At 43.3% G+C, this 16,087-nt stretch overlaps 1 protein-coding gene across 16 annotated transcripts in view; it reads right to left on the minus strand.

The window, feature by feature from the left end:
- Positions 1 to 2,778: 2,778 nt before the first annotated feature.
- Positions 2,779 to 16,087, minus strand: part of CILK1 (ciliogenesis associated kinase 1) — a 44,924-nt gene continuing 31,615 nt past the window's right edge. For 13 of the 16 annotated variants that reach the window (XM_065587796.1, XM_065587799.1, XM_065587800.1 and 10 more), the window contains 5 exons: positions 15,625 to 15,809; positions 14,623 to 14,774; positions 12,206 to 12,334; positions 6,161 to 6,274; positions 2,779 to 3,309 (listed from right to left, as the gene is read on the minus strand). In XM_065587796.1, the coding sequence (XP_065443868.1) occupies positions 3,155 to 3,309; positions 6,161 to 6,274; positions 12,206 to 12,334; positions 14,623 to 14,774; positions 15,625 to 15,809 (735 nt within the window). In that variant the 3' untranslated portion in view covers positions 2,779 to 3,154. The remainder of the gene's footprint in view (positions 3,310 to 6,160; positions 6,275 to 12,205; positions 12,335 to 14,622; positions 14,775 to 15,624; positions 15,810 to 16,087) is intronic. The other 3 variants (XR_010599466.1, XM_042848800.2, XR_006174119.2) reach the window with 3 other exon arrangements.

The following is a 16,087-nucleotide window of genomic DNA, read 5'->3' on the forward strand; positions in this document are numbered from 1 at the left end:
TTTGACAAATAAAGGCCCCACATTTGCAAAGGGGTTTGAATGCAGATCCTTATTCCTGCACCGAGTAATCTTATGACCCTTCTTGTGGATCCCTTTGCAGGACTAGCCATGATTCTGAACCTTTTACTCAGACAAATTACTTGCTTGCCTGAGTAAGCATTGCAGGATTGGGCTCTAAGTACTCTATTCTGACAATGATAGGAACTACAACCATTAGTGAGAATTAGGGGCATATGGTCACAGCAGAATAGACTATTTACAAACAGCTAGTTAGATATTTGTATAGGTTCAAACATCTCTCGTTAGTGTCAGTTCATTCATTATAAATAAATTAAAAAAAATCTCTAAATATAAATGCAGATTTTGATTTCCAGAGAGGAAACAGTCAGTTCTTATTCTATGACAGGTTTCAGAGTAGCAGCCGTGTTAGTCTGTATCCGCAAAAAGAAGAACAGGAGTACTTGTGGCACCTTAGAGACTAACAAATTTGTTAGTCTCTAAGGTGCCACAAGTACTCCTGTTCTTCTTCTTATTCTATATGGTTTTAAGAAATGTAAATACACAATTTTGTCCTTTTCCACTTGGCAAACACTTCTCCCACCCCACCTCCCAAGTACATCCATCTAGTGCTGCATAATTCAAAATGGCTCCGTTTTACTTCCTTGTGTGTATACCAACATCACAGCTCTGTTAGCAAGTACTTATAGGTTTGAAATGAGTGTGTGTTAGTTAACTGGTAACAAAGCCTGGGTGGTGAAGGTTAGAGAGCCATGATGCGGTTCTGTGATGGTCCTACGTACATATTAATTTTTAAATAATGCAGACCATTTTGCTCCCTCATTGCATCGTGTGGAGAGCAGCATATGCTGCCCACGTGGTCACAGTGCACAGAACAAAGGCACTGGCCACTATCTATCATGCTCTCTCCTACAGCGGAGTCAGCAGCTGCACTCTCTCTCTACTCATGAGTAAATCATATTTGGTGCTCTGATGATTTCAGAAGGGGACCAGCAGAGAAATTGCTCTAGGGTACACTCTCCACCCAAAATGAAGTGGTTTTTGTAGGGAAGTCCAGCAGAAATTAGTCCACAGAATTACCTTCCAATCCAGCTTCTGCCCTTTGGAAGAGGAGGCAGTGTGCAGGTAGATTGGGGAAGCCCAAGAGCAATCTAGCCCCTAGGCTAGCTCAAGGGAAGAGAGTCTTGGAAAGGGTGCAAAGAAAGAGGTACTCTGCATGGATATGCTGGGGTTGGGCCCAGGCTTGCCTGTGGATTATCAGGCTCCATATGAATGTGAGGCCATTCCTAAGCCCTTATCCCTGAGAGATCAGGGAGGGTTTTCTGTGCGGTGAAATACACAGATTTTTTTTTTCTCCTTTTTCCACATTTTTGCTAGAAAGGGGAGGTGGCCTTTTCCAGTGCACTTTGATAAGCTAAGCATTTAGAATGGAGAGAACAATCCCACTCAGTTTTGTATCTGTGCTATTTGGCTGCTTTCCTTGGTCAGTAACCCTTGTAACTTCTCTACCATGTTACTTTTTCCTTCCTCCACAAGTCAAATCCTGGTCTCAATGAAATCAATTGAGATTTCGCCATGGACATCACTGGGACCAGAATTTGATCCTAAATGCTTACTATAACAAAATAACCAATAAGACCTTGTTTATGGAAACTGATTATATTTTACAATATGGGAAGGTGAGCTAAATCAGCACTGTAACTGTTGACTGAAGTTTACTTGTTTAGGGAAACTGCATCTGGATACATTAAGGGAATCAGGCTGGAAAACAAAGCAATAGAAATTAAATCAGCTGCATATATAGTTTCTTAAACTTTGCTGCTGGTGCATCACTAATACTAGGTTTCAGAGCTGCAGCCGTGTTAGTCTGTATCCGCAAAAAGAACAGGAGTACTTGTGGCACCTTAGAGACTAACAAGTTTATTAGAGCATAAGCTTTCGTGGGCTACTGCCCACTTCTTTGGATGCATATAGAGTGGAACATATATTGAGGAGATATATATACACATATACAGAGAGTATGAACAGGTGGAAGTTGTCTTACCAACTCTGAGAGGCCAATCAGAGTTGGTAAGACAACTCCCACCTGTTCATACTCTCTGTATGTGTGTGTGTATATATGTTCCACTCTATATGCATCCAAAGAAGTGGGCTGTAGCCCACGAAAGCTTATGCTCTAATAAACTTGTTAGTCTCTAAGGTGCCACAAGTACTCCTGTTCTTTTCACTAATACTATGTTAGTCTGCCTGTGAACCAGCTTTGTCATATTCGATATTGCCTCAAATATTTCTCCAGCTCCTACTTGCCCTACAAAAACAGGGCCTGACTTTGCTTCGTGGAAGTCTTTAGGAACGTTATAATTGACTAATAGGAGCAGCCCCCTAGCGGGAATTTGGCCTTGGGATTGCAGGATCAGCCCCAGAACTGAAAAACTGACAGGCAGCACAAACAGTGTGAAGACAAATTTACAAACACCAGCCAAAGCTAAAAAACACCCTTCAATAAGCCTGTGATTGACATAGGGCCCAATCCACCTGCCGTTGACCTCAAGGAGAGCAAGTTCAGGTCCTTAGTCTTTCAGCCCAAAGCAGGTGAAAGACTGACAATCACATCCAGCTGGTGCAGCATGGCACTAAAATAAGGCTGGGTTATTCAGTATGATTGACCGCCTTGCCTCATACATCCCATTCAGAGCGTAACGATCACAAAACAATATTTGGTGAATTCCTCTTTCTCACAATTACATCTCCTTTGCAATACTGCCTCAGTCTGCTACGTTTTATTTACTTGTATAAAATATTTGGACCTGACAAAGGAAATATTAAATTTTTATCAAGTTCATTACAAAGTTTATCGTATAAAATGCCAAAAACGTCAAGCCATATGTACAAAATGTATTGGTTTTAAGAAAATAATTGGACCCTATCATATAACAAAACAATTTTATACAAAAAGGTATACGACTGCATTCAAATCAATACAAACAAAACTAAAAAAAAGTCTTGAAATGTCTTGCTCAAAGAAGATAGGGTTTCTTTAAAATCACAGGCTTACAAAGTCATGGCAAATGGTCTAGCATTGGTCACCATTTCATGAGAAATGTGCACTGCTTCAACAGAAAGTGCTTTCTGCAAGTCACCGGTGAGCTCCGTACTTTGAAGACCAGTCAGTGCGTCCATGGATTGGCTGAATTGGCGGTGGACGCGGCATTAATGCTGGTGTGCTTTTTGAAGGTGTATTAAATGATGGCCGCCCAATATGAGGTCTGACAGACTTCAGAGAGGCGTAATCTACAAACGAGAAGAAGAAAAGCCATTAGATAAAGTTTCAGTGACTGTGTGACAGGGTGCTGGGCTGGAACCCCTGAGCCTGGCCTCTGCCACACCAGCCCCAATCCAGGGAGGTAAACTGGAGCTGGCTAGAGAAACCTGTGTCTGATTGGCAAAGGGGAAAACAGCTGCCAACCAAATTAGCCGTGGCTATATACAGGCCCGGAGGAAGGGAGGCAGAGAGTGGAAGGACAGGGGTAACTCTTTCCTCCTGGCTGAAACCTGCAAGCTGTATGTGGTGGGATTGCACCCTGTAAATAAACTGCATTGGTGACTGTTGAGCCAGAAGGTCTCTGAGTGGTTTTTGGAACACAGCAGAGGCAGGAGCAAAGGAGGCCCTGTTACAGACTGGCTCAACTGGAGGAACTGCTCCTTTAAAAAGCCCCTGGAAACTCTCTCTGTTAGAAGCTGCAACTTTAGAGCCAATTTGTATTTAAAAAAATAAAGTAAAAAATCAGGATATGTGAAATAATAATACCGTGAGACATTAGCCAAGATCGCTACTCAGGCCAGATTCTCTACTGTGCCTGGTATCTGCTGGATACAGCAAGAGATGGGTTGCAAAGGAACCAATTTGCAGCTTGCTGATTTTGGGGCCAGTTCTATGCCTCACCCCAGCATACTTTAGAGCAGCCTCAATGCTGCCCTAAAATATCCTCACTAGATATGACCACAAAGGGCTACCTGCTAGCAGAGAATAACTGGAGTAGACCTTTCACTGGAGGCTGCAATGGAGGGGTGGTATAGAAGTGGATTACTCAGGTTTTGTGCCATCAGTAGAGTCCCCATGACAAGGGAATCCCAAGCTGAGGAGATCTGGTTATTCTCCAGCCCGTTTGTGTTGCCAAAAGGGGTACAGGAGGGATGGAGCAGAATGTGAATCTGTGTCCCAGTGTTTACTCTGTCCTTACTCAAGCGAAAAATAAATTCAATTTTCTATAATGAATAGACAATTTAGTGTGGGGTTTTTGAGACTTGTGCTCCTAAATCACTAAGGTGCTTCTGAAAATCCCACTGTGATGGGGCGTTGACCCACACTGGCAGAGAAGGGGTTAAAAGCAGCCTAGGGAGGCTGCACAGGGAGCAGCCAATCTGGGCCCAGCAGCCCCATATTAAAAAGGCCATAGGGCAGAGCAGTGTCAGCCTCTGCCTGGAGCTCAAGGGGTGAAGTCTGTGTCTCTAGCAGGTAGAGAGACCTGTGGCATGTTGGACAAAGCAATTGCTGGGAGGTACTGGAGGAGCAAGAGGAGCTCCTGGCTGGTTGCTGAGACTGAGTAATTGCAGGCCCTGATGAAGGGTGAAGAAGGTGCTGGGGCTATAGAGATGTGGCCCGGCGAGACATAGCAGTGGTGAGTGATGTGCACTGTCACACCCACCCTTGGTGGTGGTAATAGCTGTGCATTCTGGGAAGGCTGTGTTGTGGAGTACAGGCTATATGTTTGTTTAATCGGTAAAACTGATGTTTTATAACAGTTTAAAGAAGTCAGACTAGACTTAATCCTGCAACCCTTGTAACAGAAGTAAGTGTTGCAAGATCAGGACCTATAGTTCTAGTGACTCACTTCTTTACAATACAGTCAAATATAAAAACTGAGTATTACAGCAGCTACAGACAGTAACTACAGACACTAGTTGACTAATATGATGGCTAGCATGCATCATAGATTATCAGGGTTGGAAGGGACCTCAGGAGGTCATCTAGTCTAACCCCCTGATCAAAGCAGGACCAATCCCAACGAAATCATCCTAGCCAGGATCATCAAGCCTGACCTTAAAAACCTTTAAGGAGGAGATTCCACCACCTCCCTAGGTAACCCATTCTAGTGCTTCACCACCCTCCTAGTGAAAAAGTTTTTCTAGATATCCAACCTAAACCTCCCCCACTGCAACTTGAGACCATTACTCCTCGTTCTGTCATCTGCCACCATTGATAACAGCCTAGCTCCATCCTCTTTGGAACCCCCTTTCAGGTAGTTGAAGGCTGCTATCAAATCCCCCCCCTCATTCTTCTCTTCTGCAGACTAAACAATCCCAGTTCCCTCAGCCTCTCCTCATAAGTCATGTGCTCCAGCCCCCTAACCATGTATCATAATATGCATTATCCTCACCATATATTAGTATACATTAAGCACAAATATTGTAACAGTGATATAGCCTAAACTGGCCTAGATCACAATCCTGTTCACTTATGCTAAGTATCCCATAACACCTTGCATTAGCTGAGGTAAGCTTTGGCTTAAGTAGATAGGAAAACTGACAGTATCAGGACATATAATTGTTTCCTCATAGCCACAGAAAGGGAGTTACCCTCAGACCTATTTATCTTGGTACAGGCCTAGGAGGGGTCTTCACACCCCTTAGTACCTGGAATGCATGCACCCAGAACAAAGATAAGGGTGCATCCTGACCTGGAATGTGTGGGTTCAGAATAAAAGATAAAAGGGTACATCATGGTACCAGAAACAAGGTAAAAAAGCTGATTAATTGAATCTAGTTTCAGGTGACATATGTAGTACCTTTTTATTGGTAAACAAGCACAGTATAAGAAGATAGCTTTCGGAATGCAATTTTGAGGAGCTGTATGTAAGGTGAATGTAATGTCGCTGCACAGGACTGCTCTTTGGAGACTGGTATCATATAGAACCTGTCTCCTGTATCATATTAATAAACCTGACTGACATTAGTTATTTGGTCTCTTGAGTATATTCCATAACGAAATAAAATGTGGTCAAGCAATTTTAACTATACAGTTTATCAACAGACAGCATTATTGCCCTAACGAGTAAACAGCCAAGCTCAGAGTTACACTTACTAGAAGATGGATCTGCAATTGGTGCTAACTGAACCCTCTGCCCAGCAGAGCCTAGTTCCTTTTTCAGAAATGAAGGGATATAACCACCCGTCAACCTGCTCGATCCTGAGTGCCCTGAAAGAATTTGTAAATGATGAGAAACACTTAAATCAATGTGCAATGGAACACACACACACCTCCACCCCACCTTCCTGCAGATATTGTCAAGGTATTTCATAGATGGTGCATTGGTGGGGCACACTGAAGACTGGACCAAATTTTTACCTGGTGTAAGTCAGTTAATGGAGCTATGCTGATTCACACCAGCTGCGGATCTGGCCTGTTACGTACTTATCTGGAAGGCTGGCACCATCACACTGCATGAAAGTAAGCCCTGGTCTGCACTTGGCAGTGAGGTTGACACAACTACAGGCTAAGCGCCACACCTATACCGACCTAACCGCCAGCATAGACACAGCTAGCTACCACTGCTTGGGGAGGTGGAGTTCCTATAGCAATAGAAACCCCTCACCCCCCATCTGTCACTGTAGGAAGTGTCTACACTATAGCACTACCATAGCGTAACTATAGTGCTGTACTGTGCTGCTATAGCACCAGTTGTGTAGACATGGCCTCGCAGAGAAGAGACATAGCTGAGGGGGCCCAATTCCTGCAGTCTTTCCTTAGAGCTGATCTTAAATGCGCTGAGCATCTACATTAGGGGCTTTTTATTACTGTGTAAGATTAGGCCCTTTATTACTAGGCAAAATTCTCATTGAAATCAGTGAGTTACACCACACTAATGGGAGCAGGAATGTGTCCCAAAACAGAATTGGGTGAACAGATTTTTTGATTTGCTGTTTAAGAATAATTTAAAAAAAAGTGTTTCAACCTGAAACATGTTTTGTAATTTTTCAGCAAATCAAAGTATAAAAAAAAATCTGTGTTAATGTTTCAGTAATATAACAACTTTTTCAGGCCTTCGGGCACAAGCAGGCGGAGGATTTGTTGTGGTGACAGCTCCTGGATAAGCTTTGGCCTAGGGCACTCACCTCAGATGCGGGACACCTGGCTTCAATTCCCACTTCTGCTTGATGTGGAGAAAAGATTTGAACCTGGTTCTCTCCCATTGCAGGAGAGGGCCCTTGCCAGTGGGCCATGGGATAGTTTAGTATGGGGCCTTTTCAGGCTCCTCTTGAAACTATTCCACTTTTTATAAATAGTAACTGGAGCAGGAACTTGAACTGTGGTGAGTGCCCTGTCTATCAAAACTGCAGAGTCATTCTCTTTCCCTGGCTAGTGACTGACTATCATTTCGAGTGGTAATTTATAGTAATTGTTTAAATTAAAAAAAAAAAAAAGGTAAAGAACTCCCTCATTATTTACTACAAAATCAAGTAACAGGGATTGAAAGAAAAAATAAAAAAATAAAACCATGAATTTTTTGTTTTTGTTAAAAAGGGACACTGGATTTATTGCTTATTACAACAATCTATAACCCACTAACAGCTTCCCCACCGGCTTCTTTCACCTCTATGACTGGAGGGGTGTTAACTGGCCACTTCTCCTTGAATAGTCCCTTGTTTAGCATAAGTAGTTGGCACATATTTCAATCTCTTCCAGCTTGTATTTAGCTGTGATACTCTGAGGGCTTGTGTACACTTACAGCGCTGCAGCTGTGCCACTCTAGCACTTAGAAGATGCTACCTACAGGGGTGGCAGGTTTGTATAATTTTTGGTGGCGCCCAGAATGGTTCAAGTCCCGCCCCCCCACACCTGCTTTATAAGCAGATTATAGATTTTAAAATAATGTAAAAATGGACTGGAAACAGAAAGCGTTTAACAGTTCCCTATATTGCACAATAACACTATCATAAGAAAAATGTATTTAAGACTATCAACTTTATTAATACTCTTTTGAATACAGAAACAACCAAGAACTCTTGGATCAATAATCCTCAAAAGCAAATACTTTCTAAAATTAAAACAAAATGTAGCCTCTTCTTTTGTGATATTCTTCAGGAGGCAGCAAACACTTTTTGTCATTGTTTGATTCTTGAAATGAAGTCATCCAGGAGACTTGTAATGCGCCAAGTGATTTAGACATTCTTGGCTCATTGTCGTTCGCAAATAATTTTTCAGTCTGCGCAGGCAACTGAATGATCACTCAGCGGTGCAGGTTGTAGTTGGAATTGTGTAGAATAATTTCAAAAGAACTGTAACTCCTGACATGTCACTCAAGCCTTCGTTTTGTTTCAGAAATTGCTTCACTTCGCTCACCAAATTAAGCTGGCAATTTCTCGATCTGCAACTATCACTCAATATTTCTAAATGAAGAGATGTTAATGTCACCATGGAAAGCTTCACTTATTGGGACAATGTCCTGTTTCGAGCCATTTGCTGCATCAGTTATACGCTTATCCAATTTTATTGTGAATGTAAGGCTTTCCATTGAAAACCTCTGTTAAATGGCAACTTTGATGCTTGCAATGATACCAACATGTATTTGATGAAAATACTTTTTGGGGTCACTGAAGGTGTGAGGAAGGCTTCCATTGATCTCTGTGGGTTACATTTCATCTAAATAAAGATTTCTTGCTTTATCTACTGTTGTTTCCCAGAAGTGACTGTATGATGAGTCAGTGTGCATCCCGCTCAATATCTCTTGCAACAGGCCAACTTTCTTCGTAACGCTTGCCAATGACATGCTTGGGCTTTGAATTTTTGCATTAGCTTCTACAGGACCCACGGATTTCACAAGAACTGTCAGCGTAAAGTACGTTGAAAAAGATTGAAGTTGCTTCAAGAATCCACTACATTTTGAGCTAAATTCATCTGAAGAGTGACTAAGTTCATCCAGGCAGTTCATTATGGCCTCGTAGTTGTTGAGCAATAATTTAATGCTGCTGAGCCTTCGTGTCCATCTTGTTAGGCACAATGGTCGTAAAGACGGCTCCCCTTCACTCTGAAACTCTCTGAATGCTGCCATACACTGACTCCCTAAAGGCACTGATGAGATCTTTCACCATCAAAAACATATTACAACATTCTGGAATATTATGCAGGGCATCCTGCGTGGCAAGGTTAAGGGAATGTGCAGCACAGTGCACAAATTCCACTCTTGGCTTGGACTACAGCAAATTTACCAGACACATTACTGGCTCCGTCGTAACACTGGCCCCGGCAATCAGAAAAGGGCAAATCACACCTGAGAAGTGCATCTTCCACAATTTTGAAAAGAGAAGCAGCATCCATTGTGTCAGTTTTCTAAAACCCAATAAACTCCTCATAAATCTCCCAGTCTTCACTAGAAAAGAACCTTAAAGAAAAACTTACTTGTTCTTTTCTTGACAAATTGGTTCTCATCCATTATGATGGCGTAAAACTTAGAAGCCTTATCTTTTGCACAATTTGTCTTAGCGCCATTATTTCGTTAATAACCCCATGTGACAGCCACTTGTATTTTGTGCAACTAAGCCACTGTCTCAGTTCCTCTGAATCTGTACTGCATAGCAACAAGAACGGCATCCAATTTGAATCACTCTCATTATGTCCACGTAATGCTATTCCTTGTTGAGCTAGGTATTGAACACTGGTAAAAATGTTGTGCAGTGCATTCCTAGTGGATTGTGATTCTTTTGTGTAGCTGGCCGACATTAGTGCAGAAACATTTACCTACGATTGCAGAGCAGCATACTTCATTACTGCTTCCTTGTGACAGAAGGATTTTTTGTTTGATGTAAAACCATGGATTGCGTGTCTCATCTTGAAATCTGGATGAAATAAACGTTGGTTCGGCCTTCGTAGAAAATATTAAGACCTTCTTTTCAGAACAGTTTTTGCAGACCGAGCAAAAAGCTCTGTCTAATTCACTACTGTACTCCAACCATGTAAATCTTGATAGCCAAGATTGCTGAAAACTCCTTTTCTTATCTTGTAGATTTGTCGCATTTTTTTTTGTATAACTTTAGTTTGCAAGCTGGGTGTCGAACTCAGGCAGTCACTTGATGAATTATCCTTTTCTTTTTCTGTGGGTAACTTTATTAAGCATTTATCCATTGTTGATTATTATTCTTGATTCGTAGGACCAGTAATTTGTTGCTGGGATAAAATGAAGCGACAGCGCGCTGGTGCCACAAGATTACAAGGGGTAATTAAAAGTGGAAAGTGAGAAGCAGCACTCGCTTGCTTCAATACATTATATTTTGTTGTATGCTTAAAAACCAATTATATACTTTAAAGAGTATAAAATCAAGTATTGTGCTAAACACAACCATACCCTAAACTGACTGCTGAATTTAAGTTGCGTGTTTTTTTCCTCTCGGGCACTCACAGTATATGGCTGTGTTCCCTCTAATTTTTCCTCACTCGTGCGAAATGAATCTTATGTGCACCAATATGGAGGTGATGTGTGACAAATCACCTCCATATTAGTGCATAAAACAAAATTAATGGGGTGGGGCCGAGGGGTTTGGAGTGTTGGAGGGGGCTCAGCACTGGGGCAGAGGGTTGGGGTGAGGGCTGCGGGGTGGGGCCGGGCATGAGGAGTTCATGGTGCAGGAGGGAGTGGTGAGTGCTCTGGCTGGGGATGAAGGGTTTGGGAGTTCATGGTGCAGAAGGGGGCTCAGGGCTGGGGCAGAGACTTGGGGTGCAGGGGGGTGAAGGCTCTGGGGTGGGGCAAGGCTGCGGATGAGGAGTTTGGGGGTGAAGGCAGGCTGCCCCGGGGCTGGGGCCAGAGGAGGATTCCACAGTCCTCCCAGCCTTCTCCCTGCCGGCAGCAGCAAGCTCTGGTGAAGGGGCTCCCCTAGCAGAACACTCATCCGGCACCGGCACTGCATGTGCTCCTAGGAGCTGGGTCCCTCTCAGATCTAGGAAGTCCTCTCACCTCCCCTGTGGTGGTGCCCGGGGCAGGGGGGAGAAGGGCTGCCATCACGCGTGCGCCTCCTCCCTCTGCAGCTGCCACCTCAGCCTGCCACTGGCGTTGCTCCCTTTAGGTGGCAGCAGCCGATGAGGGAGCACAGTGCTGAGTGGCAGGGCAGCTGCCTGCTGCCCCTGGGGCGCAGGTGGGGGGATGCTCCGGGGGAGACGCAGGGGGCGGCAGGTGGGGCCAGGGGAGAGAAACGGCCCCAAACATTGGTGGAGTCAGGCTCCTGTGCCCTGAATTTGCTGGAGCACGGGCACATATAACTCACCGCCCCTGGCTCCTTATGACGATGGGAGAGTTATACAGACATACGTTTGTAGTGGAGACCAGGGCTATGGCTTGGTCTACACTACAAACTTCATGTCGGCATAATTAAGTTGCTCAGGGGTGTGGAAAATCCACATTCCTGAGCAATGCACTTACACCGACCAAACTCCCAGTGTAGACAGCAGTATGTCTATGGGAGGGCTTCTCCTGTTAACATAGCTACTGGCTCTTGGGGAGGTAGAGTCCCTGCGCTGATGGGAGAAGCTCTCCCGTTGGGATAGGTGGCATCTTCAGAAAGTGCTACAGCGCGGTCGGTGTAGACAAACCCTAACCGTTTCCCAGCCCTGAAGAAGAGCTCTGTGTAAGCTTGAAAGCTTGTCTTTCTTGGCAACAGAAGTTGGTCCATAAAAGATATTACCTCACCCACCTTGTCTCTCTAACCACCAACTTAAAATCCTGCTTCCCTCTGGATTTTTTTTTTTTTAGTTACAATTGTTCAATAGCATCTAATATACTAAAAGAGGATCAATGAGAAAAATTGTTTGATTACTTCATGTATTTGACATCACTTTGTACAGTTTAATTCATTCTTCTATACAGTCAGCTTTCCCCATTTGTGCGACTTGTTTATATGGCAACAGGGAGAGGGGAAAAAATTGGAAATATGAAAATGATTTCACAAAAACTGGCAAGGGAAACCTGTCATTAAACTGATTAGATTTCAAACTGTCAGTCAAGCTAAACATTGGATAGATCAACTTGGCTTTTGGGAGCCTAAGACCCAAAGTGGATTGGAGTAACTGGTGGGCCATTACAAAAATTCTCACCCTGCCTCATTCGCAGTTCTCTTAGAATGTCTGAATACCACTTCTTACCTGAATTTGTTCCATTGACCCCTCCTCCCACACCTGAAGCTTTTCCAGGCAAACTAGAAGTGGGCCATGGATTAGACGCAATAGAATCCTTGCTTGAACTGGAGACTATGCTATTCCTTGTGCTTATCCCTGTTGGGAAAAGAAAGAGACAATTAACCATTAAGAAATCCTTGTTATACACAATTATTATGCAGCTTTGCACCTGCAAATAAATGGAGCAGGTGTTTGCCCCAGTGACCTTTAACCAAAAATCTCTCCACATTCTACTATTCAGCATCTACTATATTTGGGTTACTTCCTATACTCTCACACCAGTTGCTTATCACTGATGTTACATGGGCCCTGTTCCTGCAAAGATAACCACCTGTTTAGGCGCTCGCTACTGTACTGAGTCCCACTGAAGTCAGTGAGTCCATGTCAGAATAAGGATCCAGGTATTTACATACATGTCCTAATCGTACAAGGGAATCTAGAGTGCTTTGGTATCCTGGTGGATGAACAATGCTACATAAATGTAAATTATTCTTATTAAATACAGCATTTTATGCTAACATCTGGTTACCATTTTACGCACTCAAATTAGGAAAGGCAATTTAAGGTTTTCACAATACCCTATTCTACTGTGTTATCTGTGTAATTTACACTGAAGTCAGTGAGAGTTGTGCACACATTGTAGGGTCTTTGGGACAGGGTCCATGTTTTTTTTTTTTTTTTTTAATTTTATGTGGAGTGCCTAATGCACATTTGGGCATGATACAATAAATTCTAGGTGATAGAAGGTTCAGTCTGATTGCGTTTTAAGATCTACATCTAGCATCCTAACTAGTAATCCAAAAAATACCATTAAAACACTGAGTGTTCAAAATTGTAACCTTCATCTTACAATTACATGCACATTTGTATTTAAGGGAAGAAAAAAATAATTAAGACCCAGTCTGCCACCATAAAAATTAGAGCCGCACAAAGTTTCAGCTTTTTTTTTTTTTTTTTTTTTTTCTTTCAGAACACTGAAACAATTCACAAATTCAGGTTAAATTTGGCAAATAGTTTCAACCACAAAGCCAAAATTTTCTGAAATGTAGAAGTGATTTGTTTAGAATAAAAACGGAAATGACATTCCATGTCAAAAATAAAGCCCTACCAACTCAACATTCAAAACATTCTATTTCAACCCAAACAAGTTTTGTTGAGAGAAAAAAACTGAATCAGTTGTGGTTTGAAACAAATTGAATTTTTTTTGTTTGGCCTCCAAACTGAAAAATCAATTACTCAGTTCAAAACCTAATACAGTAGCTTTGCCCCCAACATTCATGTGGAGTCCCACTGACTACCTGGTACGCTGATCTCTCTACTTGTTGCACTGTGTTCCGCCAGAGGCACATAGCTGAAATCTTGTAACTGTGGAATTCCACACTGAAACTCGGTCAAAATAAATTCAGTAAAAACAGGACATCATGAGCTGCTTATTTTCTTGCTGGATGCTCACAAACACACACCTGAGGTGCCTAGAACCAAAGCTTAATTTGTACCAGGTCCTGCCAGCACTGAGCCCTGGCACCTCTAGGTTTGGCCGTTCATTGCCTCAGCACCTCTGGGCTTGCTGTGTCAGTTATGAATGAAAAAAAATTGCTTGAGCCCCTGCACCTCTTTCATTACAAAATTAAGTACTGCCTAGATTGAACCTTGTGACATGAATGGACAAGAGAGGACCCAGTCTTATAGTGACACAAATAGGGGCATCTTGTTCCCAGTGAAGGCTATGCCTCAGGAGAATCGTGCGTGTGCACATGCACACACACTTGGATTCTGCCCCATTGCTGGTGCCACCACACTGAGGATGAGCAGACACACAAGCAGGTGACGCCTCTGCATAAGAGTAGGGTTTGATTCCACACATTGGGCTGCTTTAATACGCTGCAGGGTGCACTTAATTCCTGCCCTGGGCAGCAGAAAAGTTAATGCCAGACTGCTATCACCTAGCATTTACTGCTGCTAGTATTAGTATTATATGTTCACTAGGCAGCTTGGGGGTATGCTCCTCCTCCCATGCAGAAGATCAGCCACTCTTGGGAACATGTGCCAGGCTCTGCCTTATCAACCGGGCACATTTCCTAGCATATGCAGAATAGCTCTTTAGCACACAAGCCTGACTTCTCTTGGTGCACAGGAGAGCTGCTCCTGACACCTTATCCCTTTCTAGCATACCAGTGGGCAGGATTTACCTCAGTTTCTGGCATGCTAGAACCTTCTCTCTTTGTTGTAAGCCTCTTTCCATTAACAAGGTAGCCCCTTCCCACCCCAGGGTTCTCTGTTTTCTTTAAAGCAATAGCCCTTCCTCAGAGTCAAAGATAAGGCCCAAAGTATCCATTACCATTTCCCATTTCCATTAAAAGGTCAAGAAAATATTTCCTACTAACCAGGTAAATACCTAGAATGTTTCAAGTAATGCTGCTTGGCTGCAGAAACTCGCAAGGTGGGTGTGTCCTGCCGTGAAAAGGACGCATGGGAAGGGGCACTGTTGCCAGAACCTAGATTGTCCGAAAGCTTCAGATCCAAAATGCTTTCAAACCTGTACCAAGAGAAATCACCATGCTTAGCCCCAAGCTCAAAGCTTACACTTCATCCACACGGAGTGTTCCTTTCACCTCACTTCCACAAATTATTTGTTCAAAATGGTTTTGGTGCTGTACGGATAAAGGAAGACATTGCATACCCTTAAGCACTTTGCTGATGGTATGTTTATGCTGCATTGTAAACCTGGGTTTGTGAGACCCAAGCTTGTGGACTCAGTGTTCTGAAGCCTGACCTTCAGTGTTCATGCTGTTTTGTAAACCTGGGCTTAAACTAGCTGGACGCAGAGCGCCCAGACATACTAACAAGTCTGTACTGCACTATGCAGACCTTCGGTCTGTGGCCTGAGATGCATCCGCACTGCAGAATGACAAGGCTTGGACCAAAGTCCCAGTGGGTCTCAGGTTGACCCTCTCCTTCCTCCCCAGCAGAGTCCTAGGACCCAGGTCCTGCGTACTTGTTGACCCATGTCAGACTGATGTGTGCGTGTGTACATATGTACAGACGGGGGCTTGGGCTCAAACATGAGTCAGAGCCCAGGCTTAGTGTGCAGTGTAGACATGACCTAAGGTACGTCTACACTACACACCTGTAATCGGTATAATTACGTCACTCAGGGGTGTGAAAAAGCTGCACTCAGAGAGGCTGTTCTAAGCATAAGGGACAGCATTGAAGAATCAAAGCGTCAAGAACCAAGATGGAGTACAAATGTAGAGGATCAGTTACCGGCACTATAGCTAGGCAGAGACAGCCCAGGGAGAAAGTGCTAAGGAGCAAGAGGAGATGTAGGAGGAAATGAAAGCAAATATCTAGCTGGGATGGGGTGAGAAAAGGAGAAATCAACTTACCTACAAAGAACGTCATCACTCTGTCGCCTCTTGTTTTTCAGATCAGTTCTGGTGAGGGAAGAGCTAAAATCCAAGTCTTCCAAGTCATCCCACTCTTCAGAACCTTTCATTGTTCTAGTAATATGTCCCCATCTTCGCCTAGTCTTTGGTTTAAGTTCACCATTCGTGTTCTCTGTCCCAATTTTCTGTTATTACGAAGAAGAAAACCAAAACATTTGCAATACAGAGCTATGGAATTATGAGGAGGGAAATCAAAACACAGTTGTTCCTTCACAAAGCAAGTGGTGATCTTGCTGTAGCAGCATAAATCCCCACCAGCTCCACTAATATACTGAGGACCTGCTCTGTGACACACAGGTGTTCATACTATCTTCTGCATCTCCTCCTGCCTTGATAGAGTCCTGCACTGGCAGAAGAATGAAGCTCTTAAGTCTCTTTCATCTCTAATTTCCATACTTCTTTC

Source organism: Chrysemys picta, chromosome 3 (genome assembly GCF_011386835.1).
Source record: "Chrysemys picta bellii isolate R12L10 chromosome 3, ASM1138683v2, whole genome shotgun sequence".
Taxonomy (NCBI): domain Eukaryota; kingdom Metazoa; phylum Chordata; order Testudines; family Emydidae; genus Chrysemys; species Chrysemys picta.